The sequence below is a fragment of the Coloeus monedula genome (genome assembly GCF_965178545.1).
Source record: "Coloeus monedula genome assembly, chromosome: 17".
Taxonomy (NCBI): domain Eukaryota; kingdom Metazoa; phylum Chordata; class Aves; order Passeriformes; family Corvidae; genus Coloeus; species Coloeus monedula.
In genome coordinates, this window is record NC_138797.1 from 491,827 (window position 1) to 506,955 (window position 15,129).

General features: G+C 47.3%; 1 protein-coding gene across 4 annotated transcripts in view; it reads left to right on the forward strand.

Annotated features, from left to right (window-relative positions):
• Positions 1-11,763, forward strand: part of RALGAPB (Ral GTPase activating protein non-catalytic subunit beta) — a 64,942-nt gene extending 53,179 nt beyond the window's left edge. For all 4 annotated transcript variants that reach the window (XM_082292691.1, XM_082292692.1, XM_082292693.1 and 1 more), the window contains 6 exons: positions 1,116-1,238; positions 1,936-2,072; positions 2,845-2,953; positions 5,326-5,404; positions 5,824-5,972; positions 7,591-11,763. In XM_082292691.1, the coding sequence (XP_082148817.1) occupies positions 1,116-1,238; positions 1,936-2,072; positions 2,845-2,953; positions 5,326-5,404; positions 5,824-5,972; positions 7,591-7,784 (791 nt within the window). In that variant the 3' untranslated portion in view covers positions 7,785-11,763. The remainder of the gene's footprint in view (positions 1-1,115; positions 1,239-1,935; positions 2,073-2,844; positions 2,954-5,325; positions 5,405-5,823; positions 5,973-7,590) is intronic.
• The last annotated feature ends 3,366 nt before the right edge of the window (positions 11,764-15,129 follow it).

Genomic DNA, 15,129 nt, shown 5'->3' on the forward strand with positions numbered 1-15,129 from the left:
CCAGGGCAGTGATGGAGTCACCATCCCTGGAGGGATTTAAAAGCTGTGCAGATGTGGGACTTGGGGACATGGGTTAGTTGGCAGTGCTGACTTAACAGTTGGACTCAATGATCTCCAACCTAAATGATTCTGTGAGTCTAGAATAGCTTCCAGTGAGTTGTGGTTAAAATAATTTCAGGGGAAAGTTTCCCTACACCACCCCCAAAATCAAAGAAATTCCTAAAAAGCTGGGGTTCGAGTTGTGGTTAAAATAATTTCAGGGGAAAGTTTCCCTACACCACCCCCAAAATCAAAGAAATTCCTAAAAATCTGGGGTTCAAGTTGTGGTGCTGCTCCTTGGGAGCCACTGGAGATGTGGGAACCTTTCCCTTATGCTGAAGCATGGCTTGGAGTCTTCAACATGCCTCTGGCCACTTCTCTGTCAGTATGCTGAATGTCACTGCTCCAGTGGCTTTGCTGAGGCAGCTATCTCAGGAACCCTTCTGTAAACTGGATCAGAGAAATCAATTTTAAAGTCCTTGCTAGTTTTTCTGGAGGTAATGTGGGCGGGATGTTCTTTCTCTACTCTGAAGGCCTGTATTGGGCAGTTGTGGTGAGGGAATCAGCGGGGACTGAGAATGAGAAGCTTTCTTGCATTGATTGGAGACAGATCTTTTTCTAACTCTGCTTGACAGAGAAAAGACCAAAGAGAGTCTGTAGAAACTGGCTTGAATTCTAGAATAGTATCAGACTGAAGTGTTAAATGTTAGAATTCTTTGGAAATGGAATGACTAACTGGATGATCTTGCTAGACAGAATGCTCAAAAATAGATAGTAGATATATTCTTGTGGCAGATGTGCTTACTAGAGTACTAGGAAATAAAGAATCCAGTACACTGGAAATGTGTTCAGAATGAAGTCACTCCCAACCCAAAATGCCTTTTCCTTCAAGATAGCAAAAAAGGTTTTTTCGAGAAGGGTTGTTAGCCATGAGATCTCACTCCTTCCATTTTAAAATGAGATTTGCATAATTTCTTCTCATTGATTGCACCTTGTATTTGAAGGTCATTTCTCATGCAGTGTGTAAAGAAGTAGAGCTTCCTTCTGGCTAAACTTTCCTTTTCTGTCCATTTCAGATGATCTAATTATCTCAGAAGATGTTGGGGCAAGTATCTTCAATGGACAGAAGAAGGTGCTGTATTATGCAGATGCCCTGACAGAAATTGCCTTTGTTGTCCCTTCACCGGTGGAATCCCTGAGTAAGATCTCTCTGTATATGCTCTTTACAAAAATGAAACCAACTTTTTTGTTGTTTGAGAACTCTTGCAGAAGCAAAACCTAAATAAACTAAGTAGTGTGTTAGCAAGATCCTTGTCAGAAAGCTGTGGATGTTTAAGTTTGAACATTCTAATCCCTAGACTCCTTCCTGATGTGGCATCTGTTCTGTGCCTTTCTCAGTCTGAGCCTCAGTAGATGTCCAGGTGTGCACAGCAGTTTTGTTGTTGCTTTAGGTTGGACATGTGGTTCACCATCAACTGGTGATGTCTATTTATTGTCCCTTTCCTGTCAATGATGTGCTCCTGCAGCACATGGAGGAGTGTTTGCACCTGCTAAGTAGGGAAGCAACAGCCTTCATGGCTTCTTTGGCATACTGCAAGTTGCCTGGAATAAAATACGGTGTAGCCATAGGAGGGAGGAGACTGTATTCTACAGGAAACTGCTGGATGCCTGTAAGTCCATGGGGAGTGCTTTATTGGCAGTCTGTTTCTGGACAGCTGCCAGTTGTCTCCTAACTCATTTTCCTGCTTATGAGGACTGTATTGACTTGACCATACACCTATGCCCGTTTAGTTCTAAAAGCTTTACAACATTTTTTTAGTATGAAAATATATGATGATAGCTTATTCCTTGGCAGAAGAATAGACAAAACCCATCTTTTTTTCTTCTGGTTTACAGCTGATTCACTGGAAAGCAGTGTCTCTGACCAAGAAAGTGACTCCAACATGGATCTGCTGCCAGGACTATTGAAGCAGCAGCCCCTGACACTTGAACTCTTCCCCAATCATACAGACAATCTTAATCCCTCCCAGCGGGTAAGGCAAAACTTCCATTGAAAAATGGTGCTTTTTGTTTTCTCTTTCAAGAAGCACGCTGGCAATGCTGCAGGATTTTTGATAGTGTATGATTTGGTTTCCTGGCATGTAGAGCTACTTGTTCCTTGCTATTAATCTTTGCTATCAGCTTTAGTCCTGCCAGAATTTGCACCTACAGTAGAAGATAGCAAGATTACATTACTTAAGTATAAAATTTAGGCATGCTAAGTGTTGTGCATCCTGAAATCTTAAAATGCATGCAGAAAAAAGTATATGGAATATTTACAGAGTAATTCAGCCTCAAATCCATGCTTGGAAATTGAGGATGGATAGACATGAACACCTTTCCTACCTATCCAATTTAAAACAGTGTGTCAGTTGTGTCTGAAGTACCAGAAGTTGCTTTTGTACACTAACAAAACAGAAAACCATGAACTGTTACATCTGTAAGCAAAAGATTTATTACTGCTGATTACTTGTTTAGAATTCACTTCCAAATGTATATTTAGTTACTCATTTAAGGCCTTCAAGGACATTAAAAAAACCCTTTTAACTGGTTCAAGGTTGAATATATGAGTTTGTATTGAATAAGTGGGATGGTGACCCAGATTGCAGTGAGTACTTCCAGCACAGCTGCCCCTGCTCAATAGCTGGCAGGGGTTGTACCTGGCTGAGATAGGAATGACTGAGGAGCAGCTGTGAAATACTTGCTGGCTGCATTATTGGACTCATGATGTTTGCAAATGCTACTCTTCCCTTATGTTCAAAACAGCTCAGTCCTACTTCTAGATCCAAGAGGATGCCTCAGGGCCGCACCATTCCACCAATGGGACCTGAAACCAAAGTGTACGTGGTCTGGGTGGAACGTTATGATGATATAGGTATGTACAACTTCTTAGTGTTCACTAAAGTAACAACAGGGCAGGAACCAGAGGAAAAACTCTGATTTTTTTTTTTTTTTTTTAATGCTAGATCATGGAACCACAGACTAGTTTGAATTGGAAGGCACCTTAAAGCTCATCTAGTCCCAATCCCCTGCCATGGGCAGGGACATCTTCCACTAGACCAGGTTGCTCCAAGCCCCATCCAGCCTGAACAGTTACAGGGATGGGGCAGCCACAGCTTCTCTGGCAACCTGTGCTAGGGCCTCATCACCCTCACAATCAAAATAAGTCCTTACTAATGTCTAACAATATTTTTAAGATTCTGAATCTTCAATATTTGAGTTGTGATCCGTGGGGTGTACATGAATCAGTGGCATATGGAGGTCTGAAGTTTCCTTTAGCTCTGGCAGTACCTGTAAAATGCTGTCATGATCTTAAGCTCCTCACCCAAGGTGGGTGTGTTCCCCTGCTTTTGAGTTCCCCATGGCTGTTGTCTCCTCAGAGTGGATCTGGTTTTCTTCCTTTAAAAAAATGGCTTCTGACACCTGCTGCTTCTGTGCTGGAGGGATCATCATCCTCCTTGGTGTGATGGTACCTTTAGAACTCCGTGTTCTCTCTTCAGGGGAGGGCTCGTTTGTTCTGCACTCAGGGTGCCTGCTCCATGCTCCCTTTCCTGCTCTGTTGCTCAGGTGAGGTCCTGCTCCTCATGCAACTTCATGTTTCCTAATTTGGCATTTCATCTCTGCCTTTAGGGTACAGGCTGGCCTGGGAAAGACACAGCTTTGCTTATCCTGTTACTTCCATGGCATGGCCACAGTGGACAGCTTTGAGGAATTCTTTGTCCCCAGAAGCTTCTTGTGTGCTGGTTCCAAGCCATGGCCTGGCCTCAGTGCTATGAGAGAGTCTCTCTGTGCTGGCCTAGCCCAGCAGTGTCTGCAAGACTGGCCAGGAACTTGTGTTTTATTCTGTCTTTGATTTGTAATTCTGGTTCCCAGTCTGGCAGTAAGGGTGGACCTTAATTAAGGCCTTAATTTCTTCCAGAGTAAAGCAACCAAGGGAATGGGAGCAGCAATCAAGAGGAAGCTTCCTGTTAAGGGTAGATATAAATTCTCAGGAAGACCACCTTGTCCACAGCATGTCCCTCAGAGCCTTACTGAGATCAAGAGGCAGACAGCAAGTTCTGCAGCATCAGTTCCTTCTCCAGATGCTGGCCCAGAGCGTGTTCCAGACTGGTGTCCCTGACCCACTTCCTTCTTGGGTGGCAGCTAAAGCCACCTTACTTCAGGGGCAACAGCTGTGCTACACAGGCATGTTTCTGCTTGGCTGTTTCTTTCAGCAGCCATAGGAATCTCCCAGAGTTCTGGGCCTGAAGCTGAAGAAATGAGTTTGTGAGCCTCAGTAAGCCTGGCAGTTGGATGGCAGGGAGGGCAGCTCCTGGAAGTGACTCCTAGCCCAGAGGCTCTGCCATATGCTCCTTATGTTCTTGGCTTTTGCCTTACGCTTACGGTACATCTTTGAGTCTGGACAGTGAGAAGCTGTCACTTTGTAGTCAAGGTTACCACCCTGGTGCCAGCTGCCTGCCCTCCCTCTTGCTCCATCTCAGAGTGTGTCCATGGCTCGCCATGCTCTCCCTCTGCTTGCTCCAGCTGTTGTGTACCCTTTGCATCCCAGCTCTGATGGCAGCTTCTGTGTTTGGGCCTGACTCCTTCTGCTGGAAGCACTGTCCTGCTGCCTGAACTGTACTTCTGTGAGTGACTCTCAACATCTCTCAGCCCCTGAACAAGGTGTTGGGAAGTGCCAAATCCCCTTGAGGGAGTCAAGTTCTTACTGTTTTCTCCTTTGCCTTCATTATCCAGTCTTTGTTACCAAGTGCATGGCAGCAGAGTTGTAGGTTATGGTGGGGATCCACAGAGCTTGGATTTGAGGAAGGATACCATGGGAGCAGGGCTCAAGGGAGCTGTAGGTGTGAGTGCTTGGCACTGCTCAATGCTCCTGGCAGGGTTCTGGAGGCTGATTGCTTGTGGGTGATGAAGATGCAGTGAATAATAATTTGAAGGCTCTTTTTGTGGTTGAAGTACTTCATCTGCTTCCTGCTTTCACAGTTCCTCTAGAGATTTTGACCTTTGGGTTGAGAGAATGGGGGGTCTGGCACCTCATCTGTTGAGTGCAGATGGTTGAGGTGTGTGTACTCTCCATGAATGCTTAAACTGCAAGCCAAAGACACTACCTGTGCAAGAACACTAGTGGTATAAATGCTTGAGGACTGTGTGGTTTTGACTGATGATAAATAATTGTTCCTTGTACTCAAGAAAAAAAAAAATCCAAAACTATATTAGATAAACTTTATTTGGTGTATCCTGTTCTTACAGAAAACTTCCCCCTCCCTGATCTGGTATCTGAGACTAGCACTGGTGTGGAAACCACAGCCAATAGTAGCACTTCCCTAAGGTAAGACCGCTCTCATTTTCATTATTTTTATTGATTTCTCAGTGGACTGTTTTGTAGTTGAAAAAGTGAAAGAGCTCTTCATACCACTTCAGATAAAACATAAATTAAAGAACAGAAAATGGGCAGTTTCATCTGAGTCTGTGATGAGCCACCCTCCTGATTGGCTCCCTTGTGAGGTGGTTAATGCTGCATAGGTGCTGTGCCCTGGCTGCAGGGCTCTCCAGTCCTGTGGGGACAGAGACCATAGGCACAGCACAACTGACAGAGCCCTTCTGAGGGCCCAGAGCATGCCCTGGCATCCTGCTGCCTTAGCCATGAGGCATTTTAAAGCTTTAACACTTAAAGTGGTCATTTTTCATCTGTAGATTAATTGAAACAGTGCTTTAAAACTTATTCAATAGTTGTGTTTTTCCCTTAAGATCTACCATTCCTGAGAAGGAAGTTCCTGTGATCTTCATCCACCCTTTAAACACTGGCTTATTCAGGATAAAACTACAAGGAGCAACTGGGAAATTCAACATGGTTATCCCGCTGGTGGATGGAATGATAGTCAGTAGGAGAGCTCTTGGTAAGCTAAAGGGTTTTAGGAATGTTCATGTTTTTATTTTATTTTTTTTAAATAATAATAGATTCCAGACCATGTACTTTGCAGATATTTCTTTGGAAAAAGTGTTAGGCAATGCTGAACAAATGAAAGCCATGCTTTTTGCAGCAGCAGTGGGAGCAGGAACAGCAGAAGGAGCAACGCTTGGCTGCCAGGATAGCAGGAGAGAGGGTTGGAACTAGGAATGGGGCCTGTTTAAATAGGAGAGATCCAAAATGTGACCATGGTGTTTAGCACAGAGAACCAAGGTGCACCAGAGGGTACTACAGAATTTGTTGCTGTGCTGTCATGCTGTGTGTTCCTTCTGGTTTAGGAGCCAGACAGGTATTAGAACCACAGCAACTGAGGATTTTCTTATGTGTTCAATAAAAATTACCCTGCAGGCGTGTGTTAACAGGTTCCCTGTGTGCCCTCTGCCTTTTTCTCTGTTCCTGGATGGATTCATGGACCTGTCCTGGTATTGGTGCTAATTAGTTTCAGTAACTGGACATCCCACCCATTGAGGGCAGTACACAGGACAGAGTAAAATTAAGTAGGGACCATTAGGATACCTGTACATAAGCATAAAGCTGCTGTTCGAGCTGACTTTTAGGTTCTGGGGTTTGTATGCTTAATTCAGTGATTGGCAAATGTAAGCCAAACCTGGGCCCTTAAATAACATTTATGAATTCCACTGATGATGATGGCTTTTACTGAAAACTAATCAGGTATGTTTTCCTAGAGTTGGGCTTGTTTTTCTGCTGCGTCAGGACTATTCACATAGTGAAATTTGTCTTGTCTCTAAGTTCAGCAGGTGTAGTTTGTGTGCAGTGAGGTCCTCTAAATGTTTCTGTCTGTAAGAAAGAGCTTGTGAAACAGCAAAGGGGGTAAGGGACACTTGCTTCCTTAGAGGCATAGAAATTTCCTTTCAGAATAAAATAAGATAAAGTTGACTGCCAGCTTTTGAATGCTACTACTTCCATTCCTCACCTCCTCCTCCATCCACATCCAGCAGTGTGAGTTACAGAGGAGTGACAAAAGTGGCAAGGCAGTGAGGCAAAGAGAAACTTGTTTGCAGCCACAACCCATCAGGTCTTTCCTCATTCCCTTTCCAAGAGGAAGGCTTTGCAATTCCTACTGGAAAAAGGTACTGACAGGTACTTTCCCCATTCTCAGGGCTCCCCTGGCATTGCCTGATGTGACCTCGGCCTACCTGAGGTCCACGTGTGTGGCATAGCCGGGGCTGTGGTACTGTGATCTTGTATTGGCTGCCCTGGGTTTGCCCTCTTGTCCCGAGGGTGCTGTTCCAGGCAGCTGCTTGGCTCTGGCAAAGCAGAAAATACTCCTCCTTCTCCTCCAGACAGTTTAGGGTACCACTGAGTTGAGTCCATTTCTTCATTTTTTACAGTGAAAGTCTTTACAAGCCTGAGGACCGTGGCTGTCTGTTAGCAACTGCTCATGGACAAAAGTTCTTGCCTTGGTGGTGCTGAACATCTCCCCTGGGTTTAGATGGGACAGAACCCAAAATTGTCTTTGGCTGGGAAGCCAGCAAAGGGGTGCAGGACTGAATTTAAACTTGATTCAAATGTTGTTTATTTTTCAGGTTTTTTAGTGAGACAGACAGTAATAAATATTTGTCGGCGAAAGAGGCTGGAAAGTGATTCCTATAACCCCCCCCACGTCCGCCGAAAACAGAAAATAGCAGATATTGTCAATAAATATCGGAACAGGCAGCTGGAGCCAGAGTTTTATACCTCGCTTTTCCAGGAGGTTGGGCTCAAGAACTGCAACCCCTAGATCATTATCCTTCCAGGACAATTAGATCAGGGCTTGGTGGCTACACTAATGAAAACAGTTAAATAACAACAACAAATTTCCTCAGCCCTCCGGAATTCAGGAAATCATGTTCTAGCACAAGTCAGCAGATACCATGTGGGAGGAATGAGAAATGAATCTGAAACATTGCAGTTGGGATATTGACTTGATTCACCTACCCTCAGAAGATTACTGAATTCCAGTCTTCCTGGATGCTAGCAAAATAATCTCTTCACCCAGTCATCCTTTCCAGACTAATTAGGAACTGTAGGTGTCTTGCTCTGAGGGGAAAACAATCAAAGTAAAGCCATCTCTGCATATGAGGATGGAAAAAAGAATACAAAGAAACCTGCTGTTAGACACCTCACTGTACCCATGTGTCCAAGGGCAAGGGAGCAGGATCTCTCCTTGGAGGAGGAGTCTGTTCCAGAGCATTAACTTTCCCTGCAAGAACTTCGAAGAAATTTTCAGTCCCCCTTCAGTGCTCAGCAGAAGATCCTTCACTGGTTGTAACCCTTGTGTGTACCAGAAGCAAGAGGAGGAAGATTGCTTGGGAAGAGCAGGTCCTGAAATCCAAAGCCCAGATGCTGTATGTGGCCACTCCCTCCATGGCTCCAAGTGAGTCCATCTGCATACAAGACAGTCACCACCACCTGAAATTAACCGACTTTCCAAAAGGAGTTGTTATTGTATAAGAGCTTTTGGTTATATAAAAGCGAAGTTATGACTTTCAGGTCTGTTGCAAAATGTCACATTTAATTTCAGTAGCTTGATTTTTATTTCAAAATTTTTTTTTAATGCAACTACTTAATTTATTTTGAAGTGTCTGTATCACCTACTCACCATTTCCATAAAAAGCATAAACATCAGTTGCCTTCCTTCCACTGGATTGAAATCTGAGATTTTGGGGCTGCCTCCTCCCTATTATTTATAGCATGAGCAGTTCTTGCAGCTTCTACAACACTTTTCAGAAGCTCCTGTTAAACAGACTAAAGAACTCGAAAAGAAAATTCACAAATTATTCTTTTCCCCATTTATTTCAATTCTATGAAAGCCCCTTTGGAGTTATAACTTTACTTTGTTTTGAATCTCCTCTACCTTCTCACATTTGGCAGCAGCGCTTCCCTTCCACCTAGGTCAGGAGTTTTCCTTTTCAGCCTGTGGCTTTGATGTGTTCAGGACTCAAAGGCTGTGCTGGGAAAAGATGTTTACAGCTCCAGGTGTGATCTTGGGATCTCAGAGGAGTGGTGGGTGCAGGCAGCCCTGGGAGCACCTCTGGCTCCTGGTGCATCCCAGCTGGTGTTGCAGCAGTGAACTGTGGCTGCCACTCCTGGGGAGGTGCAGCCTGATGGCACCAGGGATCCTGATCCTCCCAGTGTCTGGTCATGGAAGAGGATGAGTGAGCAGGAATTTGGGGAGCTCTTCACATTATTTCCAAAGTGGTTTTAATAAGCTGTGCTATGCATTGCAGTAATACCTGTCAGGCATTGAATTTTGATATTTCAGAGCTACTTTTTGCAACAGTTCTGCTCTGACCTGAAGCAGTCTTAATTGTTTCATTACAACTTATCTGCCAAGGACAGACCTCGCTCATAGCTTTCCATGTGGTTTTTCACAAAGAGTTCATGGAAACACAGGCCCTTAAAAATACATGTGAAAGGACTTTTGGGTGGTCAACCAAGGTGATGTTGGAGTGCTTGTTGGAGGGAACAAGTGCACTGACCTCTCAATTCAGGAGCTCTGGAATTTGATCCAGATGAACAAAAAGTGAAAAAATGAAACCACCCAAAGAAAACTCCTGTAGCAGGATCTGTGCTGGCTGGCCCACACCTGTGTGCTGCCCAGGTGGCACAGGGCAGGAGGAGCTCCAGGGCAGAGTTTGGGTGCATTGGCCAAGCTGTGCAGGGAACTTGGACAGCCTCATTCCTCTGCCAGACTCTTGCCAGGAGCAGTTTAATGCACGGACGCTAAATTTACCCACACTGTGTATGTACCTATTGGATCTAATTAATGGCCAAACACACTTGAGCCCACTGGTTGAAAAGGCATGAGCAATGCATGTGTAACTAATAAACATCCTGAGCAAACCCTGTGTCTGCACATTGATAGTGTAACAGCACCCCCACGTCCCCCGGCTGAGTGTTCCACGGCCCTGGCTGCTGCTGTCAGGCAGGCGGGAGCAGCCACCAGTGCAGAGATGGGCACTGGGGCAAACCCCGAGTGCTTTCTGGCAGGGATAGCCAAGTGGACTGCCAGAAGATTTGCTTTCTTTACAAAGGCCTGTGCTTGGCTGAAGGGTTGTCTTGGGTCCTAAAGGCACCCATGGGCGCAGTAACAGCTGTGAGAGCCATATGACTTGGCAGGAGTCTGGAAAGAAGGGAACTTGGGCACATGGTGGCCACTCCCAGTGCCAGGGGATGCATGTTTGGAACATGTATCAGCTGAGGTGTAGAACCAGCTGGTGAGCAGGTTACAGGTGATGTGACCTGGCTGTAGGTGGTGGCATTGGCTCTCTGGAAAGGTGAGCCTTCAGGAAGGTCACAGTTCAGTATAAAGATGTTGTGATGCTGAAATGTGCTGCCATCCCTCATGATTTGGGTGCTGGTCACAGCAGTGGGCATCCTGGGCAGGGCTGTGCCAGTGCAAGGTGCCTGCAGGGACTGTCCCTCCTTCCCTGGGACGGGGGGAGGTCTCAGACTTCATAACAAAACACACCCCACCTGTCTAGGAATTATATCCATCTCCTCTCAAAGTCTGACCTAACTCCAATGGCTTTAGCAGGGTACTGTCTTGAGAACTTTTCCCCTGAAGGGTCAGAGCAAATGAGGTTTATTTTCATGGTGATTGCAAGAGTTAGTGAAGAATTCAGATTTTTTAAATATCACAGACTGCTGCATAGATGTTCTGACTTGATGCTTGAGTGGCTTGGGTCAGCATCCCTGTCCATCAGAGGGGATGAGCGCTGACCCTCCCACTGACCTGCAAGTGTTCTTCAGTAATTAAACTGGGACTCTTTCTTTTCATCACACTTTTCAGTTTGGGTTCATAATTCTGTTTTAACAGGGCAGGAGGTGACCACTGTCACATTGTTAAACACAGTGTTGAAATTACATTTTAGTACCTTAATAGAGACTTTTAAAGAAAAGCCATTCTTTTAAAGGTACTTTTAGAAAGGCATTAGAACCTTAGAGCACGCAAGAAAGGGGGAGGACAGTGCCTGTGGAAATTGGGGCATCTGTGGCTGCAGTGTGTGCGAGGCCGTAGGGAGCAGCAGCCCTGGCTGCCCCTGGGCTCTGCTGGGTTCTCTGTAGGTCACAGCGTTTCTTTTCACAAGGTTCTGCATGTCCAGGAAGAGGAGAGAACTAAATTTCAGTCTCACAGAGAAATTTGATGCATTTTTGTGATTGTGTAATTGAGTGATACCTTTGAAGGCAAACACAGCCCTTTTCCCCATGGATTTAGCAGGAGCAATTAGAAGTGAGAACGCCAGATATCATGTGCTTCAATCATAGACAATTTGTATGAATTCCTGTATGTTGCCAAGACATGAACTTTTTGTTCTTATTGTATTTTTCTGTAAATATTCCTGCCGCTAAGTTGTAAAGTAAAGGTAAAATGTAAATATGAAGATGTGAACTATGTTCCCTTGTCTCTAGTACTTTATCTCTTATTTGTTTAGGGAAGGCACACAAAGGCTTGTTTGTATTTATGCCAATTCTTTGTCCAGGAGAAACACATCAAATATTGAATGTAACACAATTAGTCCAATAAATTTTAAAGATTCTTATCTAGTAACTTTGCACTGGTCAATTTTTAGTATTTTCCAAAGCCTTGGTTGAAATTCTCCAATGGAGATGTTTCCCAGGACAGCAGCAGACAGAGGTAGTAGCAGAATTGCACACCCTCTGCAGCTCAGTAGCTCTGGGAGCAGTGAGGCTTGTAGGTGAGGAAATCACATTGCATCTCAACAGTGTGAGGAGTGAAAGCATGGCAGAATGGCTTTTGAAGGGAGCCTGGTGCTCCTGCAGTGCCGCTGTTCTCCAGTCACTCCATGTGCTGCTTCCCGTCTCAGGCGTGGGTCCCCTGTGGTGCAGCCGCTCCGGCCACCCCCCCAGGACAGGGAAAAGCTGTATGCTTCAGGTGCAGAGTCCTGTGAGGGTGAGGGCTCTGCTGTCTGGGCAGAGAGGGGAGAAAGGATAGGGCTCCTCAGCTTTGGATTTGGAGAGGAGCTGGGCAGCAGTGGGGAGGGCCCTGTGTCCCATGAGGGTGATGCACCCAGCGAGCCCTGGGGCACTGGGCTGGCTTAGAGAGAGGCTTTGTCAGTGCTATCCAGGCCGATCCCCATGGACCATCTCCGAGCTCCCTAGGGAGGGGACGCGTTCCCAGTGTGGCTCAGGGCTGCAGGACCCACGTGTGTTGTGTCCATGCTTGCTGCTGCCGTGCAGGGGCTGTTTCTCTGGCAGGGGCCCTGCACTGTCCCTGGGATTTCACCTTTGCAGCAGCTCTGGTGCTTTGCCCAAGCTGCCCCACCTGAGGCCTGGAACAAAAGCACTGAAGTGACAGGTCCAGAAACCTCAAGCTGGGATATGTGAACATCTGTTTTCCTGCTGGCTTCATCTTCAGTAGCTTAAGCTGGTGCCACCTGCCCAAGCTCCTCACCACAGTGCTTCAGGGAAGGTTAAGGCAGGTCCCACAGTGATCTCTGAAGAATCACAAACGTGATAAATAGTTAAGTATCTTCCTCTGCAGTCCCAAAGTGCAGGGCCAGGGGCAGGAAGGGTGTTCTGTGGCTGGTTTGGAGCCTGATGCTTTCTTCTTTCCTATTGGGGAGAGATTGATACTCCCAGCTCTTCTGGGAGTCTGGAAATCTCACCTAAGGCCTTGGATTGGAAGTGGGTCTCCATCGGCCAAGTCTTGGAACAGGTGGTGTTTGGCAGATGGGGCCTGTGTGGGTGCACAGCGGGGCACAACCTTCCTCTATGAGCCCGGCAACTCAAAGGCAACTGCAGTGGCTCCATGGCCTCCAGGTCCTCAGGGCAGGAGGGCCAGCTGGGAGCAGCTCCTTGGTTTCTGTGAAAGGTCCCCCATGCCCCACAGGTGCTCCATTCCATGTGAGTGGAGAGATGGGGCACCACCAGGTAATTGCTGCAAGAACAGGAGCAATAAATCCTGGGATGAGGTAGGAATGGCAGCAGCGGGAAGCAGCCAGAGCTGTGCCCCCTGCCACAGCCAGAAATTAGAGCTGCTCCGTGGGCACACAGCAGCTGGCAGCACCCCATGTCAAGCAGAGGAGCTGGCAGGTTTGCCACGGGGGTGTAGAGGAGATGACTCCTCCCCAGTGCCCTCTATTTTCATCAGCTATTCCTATAAACTTCCTGAGGAGGCCGAAGCGTGGCACACTGGCACCCAAGATGCCTGTTCTCGCTGCAGCACGGCTGGTTTTGACCACAAATGAAGCCAAATTGCAGAACAGATTATTTTCCAGGGTGAAATGTAATTTAGTTACTGCTTTAAACTGAGAAAATATTTGGCTGCCTCAGTGAACAAATGTCTGCCAGGAGGGGGGTGAGAGGCTGAAGGTGGAACTGGGCTGAGCCATGGCTGCTGGCATCCCCCAGCACACTTGCTGCAATGGTGAGTGCTGGCAGGGTGTGTCCAGGCCAGGCAGGTGCTGGTGGTGTGTCCCTGGGCTGTCTGGTGCTGCCAGAGCATCCCTGGGCCATGTCAGTGCCCCCAGTGTCCCTGGCCCCCGTTGGTGCTGCTGGGATGTCCCTGGTGACACTGGGCTGCCCAGTGGCCGCATTGACTGAGTGCCCAGGGCTCTGGGCATCCCGGGGTGTGGGTCAGGTCATCTCCATGACAACATCACAGCATCATGGAGGAAGGCAGCAGGTTGCCACGGTAACCAGGAGCGTCCCAGGGGCCTCAGCCCTGATTTTTGGCTTTCCATGCTGCTTTGGGGATCCACCTCATGCCCAGTGGGTATGCCCTCTGGAAGCTGTGGGCAGCACCCAGGGCACGGCAGCAGCCACGGGAGCTGGGTGGAGGCTCACCCAGGTGCAGGTGAGGTTTGTTTTCTCCTTCCTGCAAAAGCCATGAGATTTTCTTCTTTGTTATATGTATTTTTATAAATGATAATTAACATTAATAATATATTTATTATATTTCTGCTGTACCAAAAAGCACCCACCCTACACACGGGGCTCAGCTGTGCCTGGCACCCCAGCAGACAGTGATGGGAAGAGGTGACACACTGCAGCTCTGGCCTCACACCAGGGATTCTTACAAAGGTGTTGCTGTAAAGGCAGAGTTGGGCCAGTCCATCCATTGCTGGCTGTCCCAGAGTTGGTCCCTGTGGGACAGGAAGAGCCGTGGTCATTGGCATCCCCACCTTGGCCAGCTCTGGGGGAACAGGCAGCTTTTGGCTGCTAAAGACTCCTCCCACCAGGGCAGAGCCTGGGCAGAACGGGGGTGTCCCAGGAGGGATAGGGGTGTGGGGCCAGCATGTGGGGCTGGTGGTCAGTCCCACAGTGGTCCTGGGCTCCCTTCTGTCGTGTCTCAGTCCTGTCCCCAGGCTGGGGTTTGAATTCCCCAGCACAGGCCGCCCTTGCCACGTGCCCACTGCCCACATCCTCAGGGGATTCCCACCAGGAGCCAGTGTCTGCCAGCACGTGCCCTTCTGCCGTCCTGGGGTCCCACAGCCTCCCCCAACAACCCCGCAGACTCCGGTGAGCCCTGGGGGTCCCTGCCCAGCCCTCCTGTCCAGTCCAGGGGGAGGGTGATCTGCTGGGACTCCCCTGGCTGGGACCCTCCTGCCCAGGCCCTGGGGTGCTGCTGGCACAGGCTGAGGGCTGGGAGGGCCAGGGGGGCCCAGGGCAGACCCTCCATGGTGCTCCAGCCCCATCCTGACAGAGGCATCCCCAAGCCAGCACTGGGCCACGTGTTCCTCCAGGCAGGGCTCAGGGCCCAGTGCCCTCATGCTCCCCCAGCAGTCCCTAACAAAGTCCATTTGATGACATTATTGAATGATTCAGTGCATTTTCTGCCTCTTACAGTACTTAATATATGTGCCTGTGTGATTCATTATTATTATTATTATTATCTAATAAAAGATTATCTGACTCACTTTCATGTTTCTTCCAATTACAAATTGAAATTGTTCCCACTCTGACCTTGCAGCTGCTGGATTTTCTAAAATTAGCCATAATGATGCATTTTACTAAGATAATTAATTAGCTAAACTGAGAAAATTGAGTAGTAGAACTGCTTCACATGCTGCTAATTATCTTTTATTATGTCATCTTTACATGCAAATAAAGAAATATTG